This window comes from Peromyscus maniculatus, chromosome 5, assembly GCF_049852395.1.
Source record: "Peromyscus maniculatus bairdii isolate BWxNUB_F1_BW_parent chromosome 5, HU_Pman_BW_mat_3.1, whole genome shotgun sequence".
Classification (NCBI taxonomy): Eukaryota; Metazoa; Chordata; class Mammalia; order Rodentia; family Cricetidae; genus Peromyscus; species Peromyscus maniculatus.
The window spans coordinates 144,206,106-144,232,681 of record NC_134856.1 but is presented as its reverse complement, the minus strand read 5'-3'; the positions used below and the strand labels follow the sequence as shown (position 1 = coordinate 144,232,681).

At 43.7% G+C, this 26,576-nt stretch overlaps 1 protein-coding gene across 5 annotated transcripts in view; it reads left to right on the top strand.

Annotated features, from left to right (window-relative positions):
• Positions 1–1,264: 1,264 nt before the first annotated feature.
• Hsd17b3 (hydroxysteroid 17-beta dehydrogenase 3) overlaps positions 1,265–26,576 on the top strand; it is a 37,127-nt gene continuing 11,815 nt past the window's right edge. Inside the window, exons 1-7 of one of the 5 annotated variants that reach the window (XM_076573555.1) lie at positions 1,287–1,392; positions 1,722–1,823; positions 4,724–4,883; positions 6,517–6,563; positions 22,709–22,784; positions 24,284–24,391; positions 25,768–25,835. In XM_076573555.1, coding sequence (XP_076429670.1) covers positions 4,742–4,883; positions 6,517–6,563; positions 22,709–22,784; positions 24,284–24,391; positions 25,768–25,835 — 441 coding nt within the window. In that variant the 5' untranslated portion in view covers positions 1,287–1,392; positions 1,722–1,823; positions 4,724–4,741. Of the gene's footprint in view, positions 1,393–1,721; positions 1,824–4,618; positions 4,884–6,516; positions 6,564–22,708; positions 22,785–24,283; positions 24,392–25,767; positions 25,836–26,576 lie in introns of all 5 variants that reach the window. The other 4 variants (XM_076573554.1, XM_016000277.3, XM_006981729.4 and 1 more) reach the window with 4 other exon arrangements.

The window sequence follows — 26,576 nt, the reverse complement described above, 5'->3', positions numbered from 1 at the left end:
AGTAGGACCAGAATGCATGATGTGAAATCCACAAAGAATAAAAAAAAAGTTTAAAAAAAGATAAATATAAAAAGAATAGGGCAGTCACCTGGAAACTAGAGCTGGAGGCGCCATTTAATACCAGAAGACACAGCGAAAGCAGGGGCCATGTTGGTGTGCATGCCTGCAATTCCAGCTGTTCCAGAGGCTAAAGAACAATACAGAATATCAGCGGAAACAATTGCGAAAATAAAGTTGGCAAACTCTTAGACAAGTTAAGCAAAAGAAACTTTTTAAATTAGGCATAAAAGAGGAATATTAATAGATACCACTGAAATCTAGAGGACTATTGAAAATGTATATCCTGATAAATTATAAAACCTAGGGAAAAATGGATAAATTTTTAGACACATGTGAACCAAAAGAATATAGGCAACCCAAAAATGATAGTGAGCAATGAAACTGGAGGAGTAATGGTCTCCAAACAAAGACAAGTACCAGGCAGATTAATTGCTGAATTGTACCAGACCTCCGAAGAAGAGCTAAGACCTTCTCTTACTATCCCACAAAATTGGAAGGGAAGGAATGCTTCTAAACTCACGACAAGAAGCTACTGCCACTCTGATGGCAAAACTGGGTGATGACATCACACAAAGAGAAAGCTACAATTTCCTTGATGAACACAGATGCAAAAATCCTCAGTAAAACACCAGCAAACTAAATTAAGCAACAGAATAAAAGTAATAAAACCTCAGAAGCAAGGTGGTTTCACTCTAGGGATGTTTGGATAGCAAATGAATTAATGTGATACAACATAAAAGTGGAATAAAGACAAATTACATAATCATCTCAATGGATATAAAAAAGGCTTTGACAAAATTCAGCATTCTTCATGACTAAAAACTCTAAAGCAATTAGGAACAGTAGGATCAGATTTCCCCATGATAAGACTGTGGTGGTATTGTGTTCCCCAAAATATTGTGTACCTTAATAAACTTATCTGGGGTCAGAGAACAGAAAAGCCACTAGTTAGGCAATGATAGCACACACCTTTAATCCTAGCATTCCAGAGGCAGAAATCCATCTGGGATCTCTGTGAGTTCAAGGCCACATTGGAAACAGCCAGGCATGGTGACTCACGCCTTTAATCCCAGAAAGCCAGCCTTTAATCCTAGGGAGTGATGGTAGAAAGCAGAAAGGTATATAAGGTGTGAGGACCAAAAACTAGAAGCATTTGGCTGGTTAAACATTTTGCTGGTTAAGCATTTGGCTGGTTAAGCATTCGGCTGGTTAAGCATTCGGCTGGTTAAGCTTTCAGGCTTTGAAGCAACACAGTTCAGCTGAGATTCATTCTGGATAAGGACTCAGAGGCTTCCAGTCTGAGGAAACAGGACCAGCTGAGGAATTGGCAAGGTGAGATAGCTGTGGCTTGTTCTGTCTCTCTGACCTTCCAGTATTCACCCCAAAAACTGGCCTCGAGTTTGATTTTGTTAATAAGAACTTTTAAGATTCCTGCTACATAAGACCTTTCTATGAAAACTCAGCAGTGAATATTATACCAAATGGGGAAAAGTGGACAGGATTCTTCTAAACCAGGGACAATTCTACTCTGTTCACTAATGTGATGATCACAATAAAGTCCTGAGCTGTGTTTCCCTCCCTCCCTCCCTCCCTACCTTCCTCCCTCCCTCCCTTCCTCCCTCCCTCCCTCCCTCTCTTCTCTTTTATCTTTTTCTTTTCAGATAGTCTCAAGTAGCCCAGGCTTGCCTTGAATTCACAATGTAGCAGTGACAACCTCGAACTTCTGGTCTTCCTACCTCCACTTCCCAAATGCTGGATTACAGGTGTGAGCCACTGTGTCGAGTTCATGCAGGGGTCAAACTTAGGTTTTTGTACATATGAGGCAAATACTCTGCCAACTGAGCTACGTATCTAACCCTGAAAAGTGTGTTCCAAACACAAATGTTTATCTTTTTTGCTTTACTTTTGGTGGTGATGAGTTCTTGGTTCATCGTTTTGGCAACAGTAAGTTCCCTGAAGACAAAATGGCTTGGAAACTGTAGTGTCCAGCAGAACTTCCTGCATGGACATAAATGTAAACCAGGTGGCCACCTAGCCAGGAATGGCTGGTGTAGTTCAGGAACTAAATTTGAAATTAAGTTAATTTAAATATGACCATAGAGAGTTGGTGCTGCTGTGTTGTTTTTTCCAATGTCACACTAGTTCTTTTCTACTTCCTATCCTGGAGTATCACATGCAGTTCATTATTTAACAGCGGATAATTAATTTACTAAAGTGACTAACTAAGGTATTTGCAATGATGACTTTAATCTTAAAATCTGGCTCAGCAACCATGGAGGACAGCTGCCCACACTTCCTCAAATACCCCTCCTTGCTCCCTTTCAAATTCATGGCCTCCTTTTTCATTAATTGTTATTTCATTCATATGTATATGTGTGTATCTATATGCATACACATATATATCCCTAAATATAACCTGCTCAGTCTGTATAATGTTACTTGTATGCATATTTTCAAGGATGACCATTTGATATTAGATAGCCAATTGGTGTGCTCTTCCCTGGAAAGGCTATTTCTTAGTTGCTTGTAGTTCTTTGTGTACCCTTGAGGCTGGTGGACATTTCCCTGTCTACTTTAGCATGTCTGTTGGTATTGTCCTTGTTTGGTTAGCCATGCCAGTGAGACTTTATGAGTGTAGCTTCTGACATTAGTAGGAAACAGTAATGAAAGATTCTCCTTCTGAGCATCACTTTCCCAAGTGACTGCAGAACTTCTTACTAGATCCCACTTTATTTTATTTATTTTACATCCCAGCTGCAGTTTCCCCTCCCTCCTCTTCTCCTACTCCCTCCCTCTGCCTCCCCTCTGCCTGTTCCTCCCACCCCCCAATCCACTTCTCCTCTGTTTCTATTCAGAAAGGGGCAGGTCTCCTATGGATATCAACAAAGCATGACATGTCAAGGTGAGGTAGGGCTGAGCTCCTCCCCTTCTGTTAAGGCTGGGCGAGGCAACCCAGCATGAGGAATGGGTTCTCAAAAGCCTGTCAAGGCATAAAGACAGCCCCTGCTTCCACTGTTAGGAGTCCTACAAGTAAACCAAGCTACACAACAAACACATATATGTAGAAGGCCTACATTGATCCCATGCAGGCTCCCTGGTTATTGTTGGTTCAGACTCTGTGAGCTCCTATGAGTCCAGGTTAGTTGTTTCTGTGGGTTTTCTTGTGATGTCCTTGACCCCTCTGGCTTGTACAGTCATTTCTCCCTCTCTTCATCAGGCTTCTCCCAGCTCAGCCTAATACTTGGCTCTGGGTGTCTGCATGTGTTTTCATCAGTTACTGGATGAAGGCTCTCTGATGACAATTGGGGTAGTCACCAATCTATGTGTATAGCGGAATATCGTTAGGAATCATTACATTTTTTTTCTCCAATTGTGTTTGGTTTTGTCCTAGGTCTCTGGGCCATCCAGCCTCTGGGTTCTAGCACTCATGGCAGTGTTAGGGGTGGGATCACTCTCATGGCCTGGGTCTCAGGCTGGACCAGTCCTTAGTTGGCCATTCCCACAATCTCTGAGCTACCCTTACCCTGCCCCTACCCCCACCCCTGCACATCCCATAGGCAGGACAGGCTATAGGTCACAGGAGATGGCCAGTTCAGACTACGTATCCACTAATTGCTAGAACTCTTAGCTGAGGTCATCCTTGTAGATTCCTAGGAATTTTCCTTGTACCAGATTTCTGCCTCCCCTTTCCAGTCATCTCTTTCAATACTCTACCCCTCCATGACCCCCAACCTGATCCCTCATGTTCCTATCTCCACCTACCCCAGTACACCCACAAGCTCTATTTCCCCTTCCTAGGGAGATACATGTGTTCCCCCTTGGGCCCTCCTTGTTACCTAGCCTCTCTGGGTCTATGGATTGTAAATGGTTATCCTTCACTTTACAGCTAATATCTGCTTATAAGTGAGTACAAACCATGTTCCTGGGTCTGGGTTACCTCACTGGGATTATTTTTTTCTATTCCATTGACTTGCCTTCAAATTTCTTGATGTCATTGTTTTTAACAGCTGAGTTAATGTGTAAATTTACCACATTTCTTTATCCATTCTTCAATTGAGGGACATCTAGGTTGTTTCCAAGTTCTGGCTATTACGAATAAAACTGCTATGAATATAGTTGAGCAAGTGTCCTTGTGGTATGATTGAGCATTCTTTGGGTGTATGACCAAGAGTGGTATATCTGGATCTTGAGGTAGATTGATTCCCAATTTTCTGAGAAACTGCCATATTGATCTCCAAAATATGGGCCCCACTTCTCAAGAGTTTTGTCACCTCTCACATCACTACCACCCTGGGGATCAGGCTTTAAATGCAGAGATGGAGACCAAGTCACAAGACCAAATCTCTTTGGTCCAGACCCAAGTATCCCAGGGTGCCATGTTGCCTCTCTCTGGGCTTTGCTTTTCTGCAAGTCTACTGTCTCCTTTACTCAGCAACTCCATTGTCACAAAAGCCCACTGTTCTGTAAAGATATTATGAAGAATACTTGATTCAAAAGCCCATAAATCACAGGGTTACATAAAGAAGCTACTCTAATCTAAATGCTCCCTGATACATAGAACACACCCAGTGCCTCCCGGAAGGAGATCTGGCAGGTCCCCAGGTTGCCTGCCCCTGGAGGCACATAGGGGGCAAGGGCCAGATCCCAGCCGCATCTCCAGCAGGACAGCCACGGGAAGGTCATGGAGCAACTCTTTGTTTCCGTGGGGCTGCTTGTGTGCCTGGTCTGCCTGCTGAAGTGCATGAGGCTTTCCCAGTATCTCCTGCTGCACTCCTGGAAGGTTTTACCAAGGTCTTTCCTGCAATCCATGGGACAATGGGCAGGTAAGAGGACTCCCTGGGTCTTGCTGATTTGATTGCTCCTGTTTCTTTTTCTTATGTCTCAGAATGCCTCTGTGACTTTACATAAAATGAATGTTGTGGCTAGATAGCATGAGTGGAATTAGAACTATCTGAAAATCAAGGTGTGGATCAGGAGACGGTGGAGGAGGGAGACTGCCCCTCTGTTCTTACCCATGCATTGGGATTTATTACTTTGCTTTATTTTCTTCTTTTTGGAGTTTTTCTGATAATACAAATAATAAATAAGGCAGAAATACCTCTCTCCTCATCTATAGATTTCTAAATTCTGGGATGGTATGCTTCTATTTTGCTAAAGGGTGTTTCAAAAAATTTGAAATCCAAATTTTAATTTATCTTTTTAAAATGCATTTCATGCCCTTACTAACTTGGCAACTTTGCAAACTTTGTCATAGATTTTTTTTTAAATGACTATATGGGAAATTGTTCAGGATGAATTAATGAATTTCTAACTGATGCTTCTTACACTGTGCATGCACACATGTACATATATGTGCACACATATGTGATGTGTGCATACATGTGTTTGCTGCCTCTAGTAAACTTACTAAGCCACCTGAGTTTGCATGCTCTCGATCAAATATCCTACTGGGCACAATCAAATGCCCATGTTCCTGGTGCTATGAGACCTCTGCACAACTACTGCCCACTTAGACCCTTTAAGAACATTCCCCCAAAGCAGTTAAAATGGAGCTAGAGACTCCGTGGCTTCAAAGTGAAAAATATAATCTTAGCTTGTTTGGGAGTCAAGAGTGAATAACGTTATCATGAGCAAACATGTGATTTCTTCAGGCACAGACAAACCATGGAAGGAAAATATTTTAAGTAGACGATGAAAAATCCCAGTAAGAAGGCTGGAAAATACCCGGAGAGAATATTGTGAGATCCATGCTCAATAAACGTGATAGATTTTTTTTTGATTAACATTTTAAAAAAATGTGCCCTTTAATTATTGGTGTCAAGGTCAGTTGCAGGTACATGTGTAGTGAATTGTGGTAATCTCCAATTTTGGGAATGAAGGGCATAAGGACCTTTGAGATTGTTGGGTACTAGCAGATAGTGGCATTGAGGATTAACTATCTAAAAACCTTGGGTTCCTGCACCCCCATTCCTGTGTTCTTTTTTCTAGGTTCCTTATCTTCCACAGTCACTGTGGGCTGCTGTCCTGTGGGGTGGAGGAGGGGAGGACCAGACTTCACTTCTCAGAAGGGACCCTGAGGTGTTCTTAGAGTAACCACTGGGCAGGGGTGAAGCAATAACAGGACACATGCTTGCCCTTGAGGTGCTAAGGCTTGCATTGCCCCAAACCTTAAGAACCTGGATAAAATACTTGTTGGCTTAGTGCTTTGCTGCATTTCACAGTGTGTTTTCTAGATTTATAGATCCCTCACAAAACTACATACACAACCCCTCGCCCCCAAAACAAAACAGAAAAAACCTTCAAGTGTTCTGTCAGGGGTTACCAAGAGATGGAAGCTTTGGAGTGGGAAAATACGGTTTTGTGGTATTGCGAGTTCTAGACTGAGAAGTACGAAAGAATATAGCTGTGAGAAAGAGATGTGTCCTGTTGCTTCAAGACTGTCACTGTTTCTTGCAGTAATCACCGGAGCAGGAGATGGCATCGGGAAAGCCTACTCATTCGAGGTGAGGTGGCCTCTTTCTTGCAGTTTAGACTTTGGAAATCAGGTCTTATCATGTCTCACTGGTTGACCTCACATGGATTCCTGCGCTAGCTTTCTGAATTGCTAGGACTATAGGTGAATCCCACCAGCCTAACTTTGAAGCTGTCTCCCTGTTGTCATGGGATATCGACCTCACCCATCACCTTCCCTAGTACAAAAGTCATAAGCATTCATTTAAGAAGTAAAATATATATTTTTTAAAAAAGATCTATTTATTTATTATGTATACAGCATGTTTGCCTGCAGGCCAGAAGAGGGCGCCAGATCTCATTACAGATGGTTGTGAGCTACCATGTGGTTGCTGGGAATTGAACTCAGGACCTCTGGAAGAGCAGTCAGTGCTCTTAACCGCTGAGCCATCTCTCCAGCCCAAGAAATAAAATATCTTTAATGTGAGAGTAGACTAACAAAAAAAAAAAAAAAAAAAACTCATCCTTCAGACACTTAAAAAGGTTTTGTGTGTATTTGTGTGCCACTTATGTACCCAGAAGAGAAAGTGGTGTTACAGGCGATTGTGAGCCACCAATGTGGTATTAGGAACCAAACTCTGGTCTTTTGGGAGGGCAGCAAATGCTGAGCCATCTCTCCAGCCTTTTCTCTCAAACAAGCAGACCAGTGGCCCTGCCTCCATTTAGACTTTAGAGATGTATGGGGCATTTGGTGTTTTTAGGTTGTAATTGTGCCATACTGTTTAGGTATTTAAATGTACCTTTAAAAATGTAAACTCTGCCCAGTGTGGTGGTGCACGTATTTAATCCTAACACTTGGGAGACAGAGGCAGAGGGATTTCTGTGAGTTCAGGGCTAGCCTGGTCTAAAGAGCAAGTTCCAGGACAGCCAGGGCCACATAGTGAGATCCTGTCTCAAAATGAATAAATAAATAAATCCCTTTTATTTATTCTGTACAAATAGGCAACATGCTGATTCAAAGATTATTTGTGTGGGCTAGATGTATCATATATAGCTTCTGTTTCAAAGCACTGGGGAGGCAGAGACAGAGAATTCCCCTGGACAAGCTGACTGACCAGACAATCAGTGGGGGCTGTTCAGCAAGAGATGCTGCCTCAATAAAGTGGAGGATGATTGAGAAAGACACCTGATGTAAACTAAGGCCTTCATATGCATGCCATCCTGCACACACATGTGAGTCCATGCATATTTAAACACTCACACACACAACACATGTACAAAAAACAGTATGCAAGTCTTTATAAAGAATATTATAAAACTCCAATGAGAGGAACAAGTCCTCCTGAACAAGGGAGACAGAGAGATATTCAGAACTTGTCAGTTTCCCTAAACTTCTTTCAAATCTCATGTTATACATATCATTATTTTTAAAATTTTATGTTTAATTGTTAGCATTTTCTTATATAAAAAATATTGTCTTAAATTTTATTTATTTATTTTTCACATTTATTTGTGTGTGTCTGTGTGTGTGTGTGTGTGTTTGCTTTGTTTGCTTTTGTTTGTTTGTTTTGGTTTTTTGAGACAGGGTTTCTCTGTGTAGCTTTGGAGCCTTTCCTGGACACTTTGTAGACCAGGCTGGCCTCGAACACCACCTGGCTTTATTATTATTATTTTTAAAGACAGGGTTTCTCTATGTAGCCATGGCTGTCCTAGAACTCACTAGGTAGACTAGGCTGGCCTTAAACTCACGGAGATTTGCCTGCCTCTGCTTCCCAAGTGTTAGGATTAAAGGTGTGTGTCACCACATCCAATGGGTTAGGATTTCAATATGTAAATTTTGAGGGGACACAAATGTTTAGTGGCTATGAAGACTACATTTAACCTCAGAGTGCTACGCCTATCTCTCCATTCCAGAGGCTAATGTCATAATAAGCCACACAGTGTGAAATGGCAGCTCAAGGTGTCGTGGAGCCACTCTATAAACACTTTGGATGTGACATGTCTTATGCACACCTTTAAAAAGTTCCAAGTGCTGGCAAAGAATACCCATGCCTAGTTTCCACCCTGGAGAAAAATGTGCAGCTCCTGGTTGCCTGCTCCAGGTCTGTTTCATCTACAGTAAAGAGTTCTTCAATCTTACTTTAATTCATACGTAAGGATGTCCTCACAAGCAGTATTGGCTGGTCCTTGATAGATGGTGTGGTCACATTTGAATGTAGAGAATAGAAAGAGGGCTCAGCAACTGTGTTCCAAAGTGGTATGTCTCCTGTTACCAAAGTCTGGGAAAGGAAGGGCTGGCCAGATGGCTCAGCAGCCCAGCCTGGAGACCTGAGTTCAATCCCACTACAACTGAAGGAAAGAACCAACTCCAGCAGGTTGTTCTCTGACCTCCACACGCGCACTGTCACACACACACACACACACACACACACACACACGCACGCACGCACGCACACACACACACACCATAGCACACCACACACACATACATCCTGCACCCCCTCTACACCCCACTACACACACACACGTACACACACACACACACACACCCATACAATATAATAAAAAAATGTTTAATCATAAGGATGTCTCTCTCATTGCTACAGCCTGGAGCTTGACTTTTCCCTTAAAGGCACATTTACAGCTTGTGCTGCTGGGAGGCTGTGGAACCTCTAGAAAGGAACTAGGCTTCTGAGATGTGTTCATAGTTTCCAGCTGCCCTGAAGTGAGTAGCTTTCCCCTGCTGAGTTCGATCATCATGAGTCCATAGCAAAGGGGTCAACTGGCCACAGATAGGAACTTCTTTAACCTTGGGCCCAAATAAACTCTGATACCTTTTTTTTTTTTTTTTTTTTTTTTTGGTTTTTCGAGACAGGGTTTCTCTGTGTAGCTTTGCGCCTTTCCTGGAGCTCACTTGGTAGCCCAGGCTGGCCTCGAACTCACAGAGATCCGCCTGCCTCTGCCTCCCGAGTGCTGGGATTAAAGGCGTGCGCCACCAACGCCCGGCTAAACTCTGATACCTTTTAAATGTTTACCTCAGGTATTTTGTCACAGCGATCCAAAACTGACTAAGATCTGTGACTGTTTTAGGGTTTTATTGCTGTGAAAAGACACCATGACCATGGCAACTCTTATAAAGGAAAACATTTAACTGGGGCTGGCTTACAGTTTAGAGATTCAAGCCATCATCATCATGGCAGGACATGGTAGCATGCAGGCAGATATGGTGCTGGAGAAGGAGCTGAGAGTTTTACATCTGGATGTGCAGGCAGTAGGAAGACAGAGACACTGGGCCTGGCTTGAGCATCTGAGACCTCAAAGCCCGCCCTCAGTGACCACTTCCTCCAATGAGGCCACATCTCCTAATAGTGCCACTCATATGGGCCTGTGGGGTCCATTTTTATTCAAACCACCACAGTGGCCTGTACTCTGAGCTACTTGGATTCTTTCAGATTTCTCATTCTTATCCATTTGGACCTGACTTTTTTCTTGTTACTTAGAGGTTGTTCCAAGTCAAATGCTGCCTAAGTTGCTTGTTACTTTACCATCTTATAAAGCAAGGGTTAGAAGTCAGGAGCTGGGGGCTGGGTAGAGTTGTCAATCCTCACTCTGACAGGATCTTCTGTCTCTGGCCAAGTGACACATCATCCTGGGGCTTCTGAGTCCCTGCCAGCACTGGAGAGTTCGCCTGTGAGCCTTGTGTCCTGACATTCTGTCACGTCCTTGACTAATTTTGCTTGTTCTTCTGTACAAACTCTTTAATATTTCCCTGTGTTCTTTTTAAAAGTTAATTAAATATTTTTTTCTGGGCTCCTAATTTTCCTCATGCAGGCTTTTCTCCATTTCAGAGTCCATTCTTCTCTCCTGCTAACTGCTGCTCCAGAGAAGGGGGTTCAGTCTGGGGTGGTCAGGACTCTGTGGCTGAGAACTGCAAATATGTGGGCATCCAGAACCTTCCTTTGACCATCACTGGCTAGATCTATGTCAGGGAGGTGGCAGCTTCCCACCTGAGCATCTGCAAAGGTTAAACATGATGAGAAGGGCAGAATGCTGCATAGAAAAGACTTTTCAAGTTTAGCTTCTGTTTATATTGAAAGTTTAAATTGTGTCTCCTGGACTTGGGAAGATTGTTCACTCACTGGTTCCCAGCACCCATATGGTATCTCATAAACATCTGTAACTCTAGTTCCAGGGGATTAGGCACCTCCTTCTGGCTTCCAAGGGCATTGCATGCACATGGTGTTCCCTAGAGGAACAAAACCAATTATGGAGAAGGAAGGAGGGAAGAGAGGAAGAGAGTGGGTGAGAGAGCAAGAGCAGAATATGTATATTTGGGGAGAGATGGATCTTTTTTAAAAGATTAGTTCACATTATTCTGGAAGCTGATGTATTCAAGATCTGCAGGATTGCCAGGAGGTGGTGGTGGTGCATACCTTTAATCCCAGTACTCAGGAAGCAGAGGCTGCAGATCCAGGGATGAGGTTCTCCCATACTAGGGAGGGCAAATACTCAAGTTAAAGTCTTCTGACTATGTTATTTCTTACTAAAATACACATTTACATGCCAACTGTGGTGGCACACACCTGTAATTCTAGCACTTGGGAAGTAGAGGTAGAAGTTGCATTCAGCTCCATAGCAATTTTGAGGTCATCCCGGGCTACATGAGACCCTGTTTCAAAAGACCAACAAATAAAAATCAAAAGACCATAGCAAAAGAAACAGAAGCATACACACCCCTTCACAGAAACAGCATCATTAATGTTTGACCACATGTCTGGGTATCATGATCTACTTGGGCTGACACATGGAACAGGCCATACTGGAGAAGGAATGCCTGAGACTTATTGTTACTTCTTTCTCTCCATGTCCCTTATTCCTTTAGTCACTTCCTCTCTGCTTAGAGAACTTCTGGTTGTTTTTTTTGGGGGGGACAGATCTGTAGACAAAGCCTTCCCCTGGCTTTTCTTTACTCTAACTTCTGGGTTTCCCTGTCATTCTTGAAGGATAGTTTTGTTGGGTGTAGAATTTATAGCTGACATTCCCTTCCTTTCAGTATTTGAAATAGATTGTAGTGCTTGCTTCTGGCCTTGATTTCTGAGGAGAAGATTTTTAATTGCTTTTCCACTGTGGGTAAGGTGTTGTTTCTCTCTGGATTCCTTCAATATGTTTTCTTTGTCTTTAGTTGCCAGAATTTTAGTTCTGACATATCTTGGTACAACTTTCTTTGATGTTATCTTGCCTGAGGTCGTCCCATGGTACTGGCATCTCCAAAACACTGGGGTCTTCTGCTGCCACTGGACTGCACTTTCATCAGTAGCATCCCATCCCATAAGCTCTCTTCATGGTGTCAAGTTTAACTTTGCATGACTCTTTTAGTCCTGGGCCTTCAGCTGCTGCTGAGGCTGCATTTCACCAATGGCCTCTCCCAGCTTTCAAGTGCCCAGCCTCATGACCCCTTCATGCCTTCAGAACCAGTACCACCTGGGTGGCTCTTACACATTACCACATCTGGCTGCCAGCATGAGATACAGCCTTGGCCTCCTCTAAAACAGCTTTTCTGTGCTCTCAGGAAATACTTCCCAGAAGATTTCACCTCTGTGATGCTGGTCTCTTCTTAATCATTCATTGCTAATTTCTTAGCTCTAGCACCAAGTATCCCGGCAAAGCAAAATTTTGATTTAGCAGTTCTGGTATCTTGTTAATCACTGCTGATTCTTCAGCTCCAGCAAACCAAAACCACATAATCTTAATTCTAAGTAACAAATGGCCTTGATAGAGTCTTTAAAGTTCCCCCTGAAACTTCACAAGCCAGGCCTCTATCCTCTGCACTGCTCTAAACATTCTTTTCTTCCAAGTTCCCACAGAGCTCTTAACATTCAATGGTTCTTCTAGCCCAAAGTTCCAAAGTCCTTCCACAATCCTCCCCCAAACATGGTCAGGTGTGTCACAGCAATACTCCACTCCTGGTTACCAACTTGTCTTAGTTTGGGTTTCTATTGCTTCACTGAAACACCATGACCAAAAAGTAAGTTGGGGAAGAAAGGGTTTATTTGGCTTATATTTCCATATTGCTGTTCATCTCCAAAGGAAGTCAGGACAGGAACTCAAACAGGTCAGGATCCTGGAGGTGGGAGCTGATGCAGAGACCATGGAGGGGTGCTGCTTAGTGGAGGGGTGCTGCTTAGTGGAGGGGTGCTGCTTAGTGGCTTGCTCAGCATGATTTTTTTTTTTTTTAATAGAACCCAGGATCACTTGCCTAGGGACAGCACCACCCACCATGGACTGGGCCCTCTCACATGGATCACTAATTAAGAAAATGCCTTACAGCTAGATCTCATGGAGGAATTTCTTCAACTGAGGCTCCTTCCTCTCTGATGATTTTAGATCTGTCTGTCTTAGAAATGTTAATCGTGTCTATTTATTTATTTATTTATTTAGAGACAAGGCCTCTCTTTGAACCTGGAGCTACCTAGCTAGTCCTGCAGATTGACCTGTCTCTGCCTCCCGAGCTCTTAGATTACAGATGTACATTGTTATGTGGGCATTTCCCCCTGCGGACGCTGAGCTGGGCATGCAGCAGCTCCCTGTGCTTGCACAGACGGCAGGCGCCTCCGCGTGAGTCTTCTCCCGGTCCCGCTGAGCACTCCCGCTAGCTTTCCTGAGCTTTCCCTCTTCTGATCCTTTAATCAGAGAGAGTGAGCTTCCTTGGGGTTTATCCTCTGCTCCAGCTTAATTAAATAACTCTGGGAATTTCAAGGTAGTGCTTAATGGGAGGAATAGGGGAACATGCTTCTCTGGCTTTCCGGAAGCCTATTCTGTGCACATTCAGTTTAATCCACATTCATCTTTGAAGGGGCAGGAGAGGCTTTGCCTCCTGTTAAAGGAATTTCAAGTATCAACCAAAGCAGGTGGGAAAAAACAAAGCGAAACAAAACAAAACAAAAAACTTTTGGAAGGGCTGGGCTGGGAGGCAGAGGGTGGGCTTCCACCTCTGTGGCTCTCTGTCTGCACCTGAATTCCAGCCCTGTCTTCTATTCTTGGCCACACAGAAGAAGCTCTGTCTTGTTCCCACTCCCGGGTGTAGATTAGCAGCCACAAGCACCTTCCTTGACCCAGGCTCCCATTCAGCCAGCAGAGATCCAGGCCTGGTGGGCAGTGCATTATGGGAAAGGCCTTGCTGGGGCTTAACTCTCTGAAAGGGGGTTGAAGACCCGCATATGGGGCCTGTCAGCCCCGACTTTCTCAAAATAAGATTGAGTCCTGCTTGAGCAGACAAAGGGGACAATACTACCCAGACAGCACAGTGCTGTCTGAGCCCCTTTTGGCCCAGACCACTTCACATGCTGCACGGAAACTCTCCCCAGAAAACGGCGCCACCAAGGAGAGGCTGGAGCCCACAGGCAAAGAGTACCCTTTGTGCTGAAAATGCAAATTGTTTTCCATTTAATGGACAACTTCCCGTTCAGGAAGCTGATGAAGTGAACTGGGAGACAAAAATCCTTCATTCTTAAGTCACCTTTGTGACAGATTCCAGCTCTCAGAAGTGGTGGGGGGTGGGGACTCTGTACGCACCATCAGCCCAGAATTGCCCCAGCTCTGGATTTATGGTTTTTCCTCCTAATTAATGTTTTATTTTTGTCAACGTATTTTATTTTTAAAACTGCTTGGTGAAATCTTACTTTAATTGGCATTTTCCAGAGGGGTGGTGGATGATTCTGTGTATATTTTTGTTTCAAAGAGATATAAAGAAAACAACAGAAAAACTCATATACATAAAATAAACATAAATCTTCTTTAAAAAAGAAAACTCTTAATTGTATGTAGATACATATGTTGAGAATATGGCTGGCAGCAGCGAAGGGCCTTGATAACATTCAGAGGGTTCTTAGTGATGGGTGCCTTCCCCACAGAGCTCTCTCTGGTTAGCATCCTCTGGTCCTCACTACAGCTCTGCACAGCAGCTCTTCACCAGCGAGGGAAACCGCTGCACATGCCCATCTTCTCTTGGGCAGGTTGTGACTTCTTGCCTGATGGATCATATGCCCAGAAGGGGATCCAGCTTCATCAGGACCTCCAGTGTTTGACTTTACTGTGTAGTTTAGCTTCTGCGCCTGAGCAATAGTGAGAGCTCTGTCTCCAAACCCTGCTCTCAACTCCCCTTTTTTGGTGGTGGTGTTGCTGTCTGTTTTTTGAGGCAGGGTTTCTCTGTGTAGTCCTGGCTGTCCTGAAAGTCACTCTGTACACCAGGCTGGCCTCAAACTCAGAAATCTGCCTGCCTCTGCCTCCTTAGTGCTGGGATTAAAGGCATGTGTCACCACTGCTTGGCTCAACTCACTTTTTAAGGAATATCCTAAAGGGGCTCTTCCTTCAGAAGGCTGGATACTTCAGTCAGTGAGTAAACTGACAGTAGATAGATATCATGTAAAAGGATGCAGATGTCAAGCCATCCTAAGTCATGCATGTATGAGACTGGTGAGGGGTCAAAATGGCTGGACTTTATATAAAGCAAAAGGAGATAGGGACTGGGCCTTTGGGGAGAACAGAGGTGGTACAGGAAAGTGGTGATACAGATGAGAGTCTCCCCGGTAGCAGCCATCATGGTCCCCCTGGGCAAGTGTCACACTACAATCTGCTTATGTGTGTGTGTGACAAGAAAAGTCTCTGCCTGCATCTTATGATTCCTTTATGAAAATTTATGTGTGTGTTATGTTTGTGTGCATTAATGTACACATGAATGTCCCTGGATAGGAGCTGAAGTTACTGGTAGTTGGAACCATCCCATATAGATGTGGGAACTGAACTCTGGCCCTCTGCAAGAGTAGAACACACTCTTAACCACTGAGCCATCTCTCCAGCCCCTTGTTTTATCAAATGATTAATTACTTAATTACTTTATTTCTGCAAAAGGACAGCTTTTAGAAATGTTTGTTTCCAATGGCAATTTCTTCAAGTAACCAACTCAAAATATGCCACAGAGTATATTTAATGTGGGATAGTTGACCCTTTGCTCTTTGGGGAGCTGTGATTCCAGCACAGACATTTGGACAGCTCTGCTCTCCATAATGGTTCTCAGGGTGTGTTATCTCACGGAAGCCTCATGACTGTTGCCAGCCTTCAGGGATGGCCATTAAAGTTGACTTTGGTTGTTCTTGTGGTGTGGTGCATGCATGTGTGCATGTGTGTGTGAGTGTGCGTGTGTGTCTATGTATGTTTGTGAGTCTGTGTTACAGTGTTAGCCAAGAGTCCCACCTTATCAGGAAGCCTGCTAGCTAGGCTAGTATTGAACTTCAATATTGGCCTCTGCTCCCAACTTATTCTTTTATGAGACTGATATGATCTGACACCACCCATGATAAGTTGAGGTCTCTTATTCTCCAAATTATAGCCTGAAAAAATGGCCATCCCTGAAGGCTGGCAACATGAGGCTTCCTTGAGATAACACACATTAATGAATATTCTTGGTTGTTAGTGGCCAGAGAATTTCAGAAACAAAAAACACTATGTGAAGTCATTTATTTTTAATATTCTTTATCTGGACAGTTTGGAGACTATTCCCCAGCATCTAGGAGGGCTGTCTACACACAGTGTGGCAGATGAGAACAGTCACCATTCTGGAGGCAATGTTCCTGGTGGCTGCAGGAAATGGCCCAGAGTTCATGCATTCGTTAAAGTCACCAACCCAAGGAAAAGAATTGTCTTGCTCTGGCCTTGGAGATCATCTCTTTCCCTTGCCCTGTGTCAATCTGTCTTATCCCAGCAGGGAAGTTCTTAAAATCTAGTCTGTATGACTTCAGCTGCCCCAACCCCCAGTTTACCTTTACCATCTGGCCTTGTTTTAAAAATTCATCCTCACTGATGTATCTGGAATGTGGTCTGATGATTCTTCAGTGTTGTAGAGCATCACATTATCACTCTACTATAGCATTCCAGTGTGTCCCAATTTAGTTATGCTTTCTTCAGTCAGCAGACACCCATGCTTTATGTCAGTCCCTGTCTCTTAGAGGACAGGTATAAGTTAACAGCATCTGTAAGAACAGAACTGCCAAGGCTATTTTTCCCAGTGGTCAGCATGACTAGATGACAGTATTTGTTCTCTAGAGAGTCTGAGGTGTCAAGGTTATAGGCACTCCATAAAAAGAGAGAACTTGACCTCCTTTTATTCTTTTAGAGGATTACACAATTTTGGAATGATTTTTTTTTTAATGTTTGGTAGAATTTACCCAGAATTTATCTGTGCCTAGAATTCTCTTTGTAGGACAACTTAAAATACTTGTTTGTGTCCTTATTGCCTTCTTATTAACATGGGTTTTTGTTTTGGTTTGGTTTTGGTTTTTTGAGACAGGGTCTCTCTACATAATTCTGGCACTATATAGACAAGGCTGGCCTCAAACTTACAGAGATCCATTTGTTTCCCAAGTGCTGGGACTAAAGATGTATGCCACCATGTGTGGAAACATTTGTTATTTTTTAAACGTGATTATAGAATTCTTCAAGTTATTTCTCTTGGGTTGGTTTTAGAAATTTATATTTTTATTTCCTTCTCATTTATTTTATGAGTATGAGTGCTTTGCCTGCATATATTTAAATGCATTGCATGCATACCTGGTGCTGGCAGAGGTTAGAAGAGGGTGCCAGATCCCTGGGAACTGAAGTGGTTGCTGGGCTCCCAGCAGCAGGTGGTGTTTCCTCCCATCCACTCACGGTTGCTTCTCCTGGGGACTCTTGTGGTGAAGATGTTTGATGTTGTCTCTGGGGCTATTATTCAGGTTCTGAAGCCTCCATTTCTCTTTCCTTTGTTCTGTTTCTACCAAAGCAGTGCTGCAACTACTTGCCAACCTTTAAACTGAGTTGTTTCATTTCTTTAATTAAAATAAAATTAAAATTTAATGTCTTCGTGTGTGTGTGTGTGTGTGTGTGTGTGTGTGTGTGTGTGTGTGTGTGTTGTGCAGGTAAATGTTTGCCACAGTATTTGTGTGTGCGCATGTGTATACGTGTGTGTATACATGCTTGTCTGTGTGTGTACATGCTTGTGTACATGTGTGTGCGTGTATGTATGAGTGCAGGTAAATGTCTGCCATAGTGAAAGGTCAGAGGTCAACTTTGAGAGTTGGCCTCCTCCACCTTCTACCTTATTCGAGACAGGGTCTCTTGCTATTAGATGCTTCATATGCCAGGCTAGTTGGCCTGTGAGCTTCTGGGGATTTGCCTTTCTTCACCTCCCATCTTAACTCTGCTGTAGGAGCAATATTACAGATGTGGGCTACCTGGTCTGGCTTTGCATGTTTCTGCTGATCCAAACTCAGGTTTCCATGTTTGCAGAGCAATGGCTTTACTCACACCACCTTCTTTTCAACCCTTTTATTTTTTACTATGTTCTTTTTTGATGTAAAAATTAAAAATAACTTTTTTTTTAAAGACAGGTGTAGCATGAATCTTAGAAGGTCTTATTAATAAAATCAAACCTGGAGCTGGGTATTGGGCTGAACGCTGGAAGATCAGAGAAGCAGAACAAGCCACAGCTTCCTCACCTTGCCAGTTCCTCAGGTTATCCTGTTTCCTCAGACTGGAAGCTTCTGAGTCCTCATTCAAATGGATCACAGCTGAATGGCTGCTCAAAAGCCTAAAAGCTTAACCAGCCAAAAACTTGTAGTTCCTGGTCCTCACACTTTATATACCTTTCTGCTTTCTGCCATCACTTCCTGGGATTAAAGGCTCACTTTCTGGGATTAAAGGCGAGAGTCACCATGCCTGGCTGTTTCCAGTGTGGCCTTGAACTCACAGAGATCCTGCCTCTAGAATGCTAGGATTAAAGGTGCGAGTGCCACCATTTTCTAGCCTCTGTATCTAGTGGCTGTTCTGTTCTCTGATCCCAGATAAGTTTATTAGGGTGCACAATATTTGGGGAACAGAATACCACCACAGACAGGTTCTTATTGTGTAGTCCAGGGTACACTTTAATTAAAATAGTGTTTTTTTGTTTTTTGTTTTTCGAGACAGGGTTTCTCTGTGTAGCTTTGTGCCTTTCCTGGGACTCACTTGGTAGCCCAGGCTGGCCTCAAACTCACAAAGATCCGCCTGGCTCTGCCTCACAAGTGCTGGGATTAAAGGCATGTGCCACCACCACCCGGCCTGTGTTTGTTTTTGAGGCAGGATTTTGCTACACAGCTCAGGCTAGCCTCAAACTTGTAGCAACCCTGTTGCCTCTGCCTCCCATGTGCTGGGATTTATAGGTGTATGTACCTGGCTAGAATTGTCTAACTGCCTGCCCCTTTCCAAGGAAATGAAGTGTTTTGCATTTCTGAGAATTCTTTTGTGTCCACTCAACACAGCTTTAAGAAAGTCTTTCTGGTTTTCTCTTACTCCTCTGAGGATGGCAGCCTCTCTTCTTTTAAATGTAGTCTCTGAAGTGGATGAGATCTACATGAGCAGACTAGGTGTGTGTGTGTGTGGGGGGTGGTGGCAGAGGGTAAGGAGTAGGGGATGAGAGCATAGGGAAGTGGGAGGGTCAAGCTGGAACAAGGACCGAGTGGGAGGATAGGGAGGAAGATACCATGATAGATGAGGACATCATGGGAGTAGGAAGAGGCAGGGTGCTGTGGAGGCTCTCAGGAATCCACAAGGTTGACCCCACCTTGGTCTGCTGGCAGTGGTCCAGAGGGTGCCTGGACTGGTCTACTCTGGTGACCAGCCTAGCAAATAACCTAGTTGTCATCATAGAGCCTTTGTCCAGTGACAGATGGAGGCAGATGCAGAGATCCACGGCCAGGCACCAGGCTGCATTCCGGGAATCCAATTGATGAGAGAGAGGAGAGATACTGCAGGCGAGGGACGTCGAGATCATGATGGGAGGACATGCAGAGATGAGCGGTCACACTAGTGGAAGCCCATGAACTGTGGACTGGTGGCTGTGGAGCCCCCATGGGACTGGACTAGGCCCTCTGGACACGGAAGACGGTTGTTTGGCTCCAACTGTTTTGGGGGTACCCAGGCAGGGGCATCGGGATCTGTCCCTGGTGCATGGGCAGGCTTCTGAGAATCCGGTGCCTGTGGTGTGGCACCTTGCACAGCCTTGGTGCAGTGGGAAGGGGCTTGGACCTGCCTAGGCTCAGTGAGCCAGGCTCTGCTGACTCCCCATGGGAGACCTCGATTTGGGGGATGTGGGGATGTGGGGTGGCTTGGAAAAGAGGGCTGGGGGGTGGGAGGAGGGAGGAGGGAGGAGCGGGTCTGTGGATAGCATGAGGCGTGAGTAGAAAATTTCTTAATAAAGAAAAATAAAATAAAATAAAAAAATAATAAATGTGGTCTCCGGAGGCTCTTCCCTGACGGCCTCTCCCCCTTTGCCCGATCCCTTGCCTGGTGCCTCCCACAGATGTGCCTGGGCCAGCGGTTCAGGGATGAAGAACAGCCTGACATACTAGACCGTTGTGTAGGTCCTTGCGCTGCCTGTAGGAGAGGGTTTGGAGTCTTTTCTCACTTCCTGCCTGGTTGGTGGCTGTTAAGGCTCATCTCCAATTTGTACCAATACCCCTCCTGCACTCAGCTCTGGGGCAGAGACGGGCACCTGGCCTAGGGCTTTGTGAAGAGCTAGGACCCAGCACTCCTTATCTGGCTTCTCTGTCCCAGCTGTGGTGCTGGTGTGGCCTGAGAGCTTCAAATGTTCAGGAATTTTGATAAAAATTTCATTGATTATTTCAAAATAGGAGAGATGATTTTGAATATTCAATCACAAATTATCTATATCTGAGATGTCAGATATGCCAGGCCCCCAAAGTGATCATTGCATTCTGTGCACATACACTGAAATGTCACATTAAAATCACTATGTGTCAATTAAAAAGAGCATATGTTTTCTACATATACGTCTATGTATATAAATATGTATGTATGTATATACATTTTTTAAGTTAAAGTTTTAAATTATGTCTATGCATTGGGGAAGGGGTATGTGCACTTTGAGTGTAGGTGCCCTTAGATGCCGAATTCAGGTCCTTTGGAAGAGCAGTAAGTGCTTCTAACATTTGAGCCTTTTCTCCAGCCCTTCTCAGGCTTTTCACAGAGACAACTTTCAGAAGATGAACTCTTGCTTCATGTTTGTGTGGGTTTGTCAGAGCCAGCTTATTATTTGTGTTGTTTCTATAGTCTGTTTCCTTACCAAATGTCTACTTGCTTCGTCCAGCAATTAAAATCTCCAGCTGAGCCCATGCATTTTTACCTCCCATTATGCTAACTCTTCCATGGAAAGCTTTTCATCTAGGTAACCAGGAGTAGAACTTGTATGTCTCCGGGAGTTAGCTTTTTATGATGTCTATTTCCAACAATACTTACTTGCTTTAATGCTGATTTTGATTGACTTAATAGAGCTGTCTTTTTCTTTTGGTTGGTCTTTATTGTTTTCATTTGCTCTTGTTGCTATAACTCAAACACTCCAAAGTTACACAATTTTCTATCCTGGATCCTGAAGCTATCTAGGGTCTTCAGACAGCAGCTGACTCATTGGTGTGCTGAGAGACACCTAGTACTTAGAATATCCCAAGGATCTCAGGGAGTCAGGAATGAGGAACCAAGATCAAAGAAGGAGCAGGAGATGTTCCTGCAATTTCTGTCTCATGTGGAATGATGCTCCTATCCTCTCACGCACAGGAAAGACAGGCTTATCATTCCCAACATGCAGAAAGTGACAAGGGCCTAGAAGCTCTGTACCAGCTAGGTACAAGAAGTGAATGTATGATTCTTATCATATCACAAATATTGACCTTTTTGTTCTCTCTCTGAAATCATGTTATGATCTGCTATCTATTATATTTTTGTGTATGTGCAAATCAATGTTCATGTGCATACTCGTGTGTGTGGAAGCTAGAGATTTATATTGAGTGTATCCTTCATTCTCTTTCTACGCACCCCCCTACCGCTTTTGAGACAGGGTCTCTCCCTGAACTTGAAGTTCACTAACTGGCTAGACATGTTATCTCCTGGAATAATTCTGTTTCCATCTCTCCTGCGCTGAGATTGTTGGTAGTGCTGTGACTGGTTTTTCACAAGGGCATTGAGGCTTGCACTCAGCTCCTCATGCTTGTGTGGCAAGCACCTTACTGACAGAGCATCCTGCTAGCCCCCGTGAGATCTAGTCTACCTTAGCACCTCTCTTGAAATGCCCACCCTCACAACTACATGAGAAAGACACCATCAAGACTAAAAGGTTTTTGAAAACTACCTCACATGTGTTTTACCAGTACCAGGTAAACACCTTTGAGACAAGTATAGATGAAAAACTATAAAAGTGAAAGGACTTTATCAGAGTTTTATGAATTGCAGTTTGGGAAAATGGATTTGGACAGTTTCACATCAGTGTTCCAAAGAAAGAAGGAGGATGGGAATGCATGTTGAGTGACTAAGGAATTGTTTTATTGCCAGAGAGTAAAATTCAGTCCTGTGGAATTGCAAAAGGTACGGGGGCCATGGAGCCCAAGGAAGATAAAGGAATGAGTGCATATATTATTTTCTATCCAGAAAGAGGGGTTTTGTTAGTCTCTGGTGTGCATCTTGAGTCTCTGGGTGCCTTGTAGCTCTTTGAGATGCTTTGTCAGAAGGGAGCCAGAGCTCACAACACCAGGTAGCCTGGCATCACATATAAGTCCTTCTACCCGACGGTCTCCTAGTAACACTTAAAAAGTGGTGGAGGGATAGCTCAGTCATAAAAGTGCTTGCCATGAAAGCACAAGGACCTGAGTTTGATTCCCAGAACACACATGAAAATGCTGGGTGATGTGATGCATGCTTGTGATTCCAGCACTAGAGAGGCAGGGGCAGGTAGAACCTCAGGGCTTTCTGGCCAGCAAGTTAAGCCTAGTTGATGAGTCCCAGTCCAGTTAGAGTCTCTATCAAAAAATAAGGTTTACAGCTCTCATACTTTGTAGATGGCTACAATGAGCCCCACCAGTCTCAGATAGGGACTCTCAGATGATAGGCCTGTGCAAGAAGACTTTCCACAGTGGCTCTTGCCATATAATGAGCACACAGCAACACTTATGACAGCTACAGCGTTGGCTTCAGCCTTATCCACAATGGCTGTTTTACTCATAGCTCAGGAACCTCCATCATATATAAGTCCAGAGGAAGCAGGCGACTCATAACTAGGTATGTCGCTCTAAGGCCTCCCATCTGCTTAGCCTCTTTCTGGTCTTTCTATTATTGCCTGCAGCTGGCCAAACATGGACTCAACGTCGTACTTATCAGCCGGACACTGGAAAAGCTACAGGCCATTGCAGAAGAGATTGGTGAGTGACCCCACACAGTAAGGGAGGTGTGTGTATGGAACTGGTCAAGCATGGCACTGTCCTGCCTGTTCACGCCACATCTGCTGCCTGGAGCCTGGGCTGCCATCTGTCCTCTGTACACAGAAGGGCCCTGGATACTAAGGGAAGGACGAGGTGCAAGGCATAGGCTGCCACCCTGAATTCTGTGGCCTTCACAGAATTGAGTTCTCTCTGGGCCTTCATCCTCAGAATCAGCCCTGCTCAGCCAGAGCCCCAGCTGCCCTTAGCTTCCGTTGCTCCCTTCAAAGCCAGAAATGGTGTCAGTTCTTTGTGTCTGTGCTCTCCTCCTTGCAGGAGGGTGAGAAAATGCTAACTGATAGTCATCAGGTTAAGAAAAGGAAAAAAAGATACGACTCAGGGCTGCCATGTCATGTTATATTATACATAACAACCCTAAAAGACATCTTTTACAGATATTTTATTGTTTTGAATTGTTTAGGTTATTTTTAGTGAAAATGACCATAATGCTTTTTTTAGGTATTCAATTTTAATAATTATTAAGTTAGTAATTATCTGAAGTATCAAGGCAAAGGTGTGAGTCTTTAGTTATGAAGACTTTTTAAACCACAGCAGGCTGTTCTGGGCCAGCCTTGTTTCTTTGGGGGAGGGTCAGAATAGAAGAAAGTTGTGGGGGTTGGGGCTATGCATTCGCACTGTGGAGGCTCAGTGCCCTTGAACTGATGAATTTGGCTTTTGTTCTGCACCTGGGTATTAGGAGTCACTCCGATTAGCACCAAGGCATTTTGAGCATTTTCCTCATGGTGTTAAATGTGCTTTTTGTCATGTTATTGGAAAACAAGTCATGTCTTTTACATTAAAGGATCCCTGACTCTCACACTATGTCTAATGATTGCTTGATTCAGAGGAGCTGTGTCTAGACACAAAGCTAAGGTACTTCTGAGAGAGACTGAAGACAGTCTACCTGCAGCTATTACTGCTGCCTGCAAATGCCTTCACTGGGTAAGCCAGCACAAAACAGCTGACAAGGCACTAAACTTGGAGGGAGTGAAGAATAGGTTCCTTAGACAAGTTAGTCAGCTACACTTGTCCTTAATTTGCTGCTCTGGAAAATGGAAGAAGAGTGTGGTAGGGAAACAAGCTACCATGTACACAGATTCTGGAGCACAGGACACATGCAAAGGATACTTGTATCTATGCTGAGCAGACCTGAGTCTACTGAGCTGTGAAAGCATCAGATGGTGTTTATAACCCTCTTCCAGGGGCTCAAGCTTGAGTTTATGTCAATCTCTTAGTGGCTTGTGCCAGAGTTACAGGGGTTGTGAGCCACTTAATGTGGGTGCTGGAAATCAGCCTTGGGTCTCCCATAAGAGCAGAAAGTACTCTTAACTCCCAAACCATCTCCTCAGTCCCACAAAATCTATTTTAATGCTGAGGACTTAATGGTCAAAAGGGATGATTTTACTCATGCTTACTAGAAATACCTGTGGTCTCTCATACAGAATGGACCACTAGAAGCCGTGTGAAGATTATACAAGCAGATTTTACCAAAGAAGACATCTATGATGATATTAAAGAAAAACTTAAAGGATTAGAAATTGGAATTTTAGGTAAGTAAATTAAAAAAAGCAAATCTTGGTATTACATATAAGTATGATAATCACCTTAGTGACACTTGATTTTACGATAGCTTAGACAAAACCCACAACTATGTTGTAGTATTAAACTGAATATTGAAGCCCCTTTTGGAAGGGGCCTGGTGAGATGGCCTGATGCAATCAGACACTTGCCACCAAGTCTGATGACTTGAGTTCAGTCATAGGGATCCATATGGTGGAAGGAGAGAACTGAGTTCTTCAAGTTGTTCTCTGACTGCCACACGTTTCATGGCATACATGTACACACACACACACACACACACACACACACACACACACACACGCACGCACGCACGTGTACACACACACACACACACACACACGCATGAGTGCACACTTGCACACAAACACGGACTAAAAAGAAAGGACTTACTTTTTACTCAGAAATCAAGATGTTCTCCTGTACTTATGGACATCTTGCGATCACACACAGGGTGCACTGTCAGCATTACACAGGAGAAAGCAAGATAGAATTTTAAAGTTCCCTTAAAATTTTAGCCATAATTACATTTTCACAAATAAAAATATAAAAACACATTATTGTAGAAAAAATTGGAAAGGATGAACAGACACAAGAACGATAAATTTCTTAAAGCCCTCGAAACTTGCAACAGTGTTTTGGTGCATATCCTTCCAGGTACAAATGGGGTTTTCAAAACTGGGGTTGCACCTACTTATTGTTTTATAGCATTAGACCAGAAACACAGAGCTGGAGGTGCAGGTTGGCTGGTAGAGGGCTTGTTCCATCTCCAGCACCTTACATGGCTTATACATGTCAGTACACATCTCTAGTATTCAAGCATGCAGGAAGTAAAGGAAAGAGGATCGAAAGTTCTTATCCTCAGGTGCATAGCTAAAAACCTTGTATCACAAGTGTTGTTTCCTAATGTGTTTAAATTCTAAATAGCCATAGTGTGTGTGTGTGTGTGTGTGTGCGCGCGCGCGCGTGTGTGTGCGCGCGCGCGCGCCTGTACTTATGGAGGCCAGTGGTCAATGTCAAACATCTTCTTCTATTACTCTTCATCTCTCTCTCTCTCTCTCTCTCTCTCTCTCTCTCTCTCTCTCTCCCTCCCTCCCTCCCTTCTTCTCTCCCCCCTCCCCCTTCTTTCTTTTCTATCTTAATTTAGGTGCTGGGGATCGAACTCTGGTCCCCATGTTTGTGCAATGGTCACTTTATTTAATGAGTCATCTCCCTAGCCTGCATCCACCTCCCTTATTATTAAATCATATTGCAATGAGCACCCATATACAGAAATCATTTTGTACATGTTTCTGTAGGAAGATTTCCCACCTGTTCTGACACCCTTTGCTTTGCCTCTTTCTGCCAGTCAACAATGTTGGAATGCTCCCCAGCCTGTTCCCAAGCCATTTTCTGAACACTCCTGGGGAGATCCAGGTGAGCTTCTTCCCTTTGTGTCTGCTTGTCACGAAGGGTATGGACCCCTGTCTTGATCACCAGGACTCAGAGAAGAGAAATGGGAGTCAGGTCAGGCCAGACTGCATGGTGACTGTTTTGATATTTTTCTTTTAACCTTAGAACTCAACACAGAGTGTGTGCCTTTTCATCTCTATCCATCAAAAAACCTTCTAATCACTACCCCACTCTTCTGGGACTTTGTGCTCTGCTTCATAAAAGGGGAATTCTGCCCAACAAATTCATAGCTCTAGTATCATGGGAGCAGCCAGCTCTTGGCTGTTTCTGTCTTCCTAGGTGATGAGATGTAGCCAACTTTCAGCAATAGGGAAGTCTAGACATGTCTCAGTATCTGAGCATGTCGTTTGCCTTAGATACCAAAGTCCCTGAGCCTTCAAGTTCCTGATAAAATGGCATCATACTTCACTGCCAGGCTGCATGTGTCTTCCTCTGGGTAACTTATCTCTAATGTGATATAAATGTGTGAGAACAGTTAGGCATAGTGTTTACAGAATAAAGACAAAGCCATTCAAGTCTGTACATGTTCAGTACAGATGTTACTGTTTTTGTAAAAACATTTAAATTCATTAAATTTATTTTATAAATTTTTTTCTTTGACAATTTAAAATTTTGCTCTAATTTTAAAGTTTGCCCTTTGACAATTTCTTACATGTATTGATGTATCTCTGCTCCCTTCTGTTTCCCTCTTAGTTCTGGAATCCT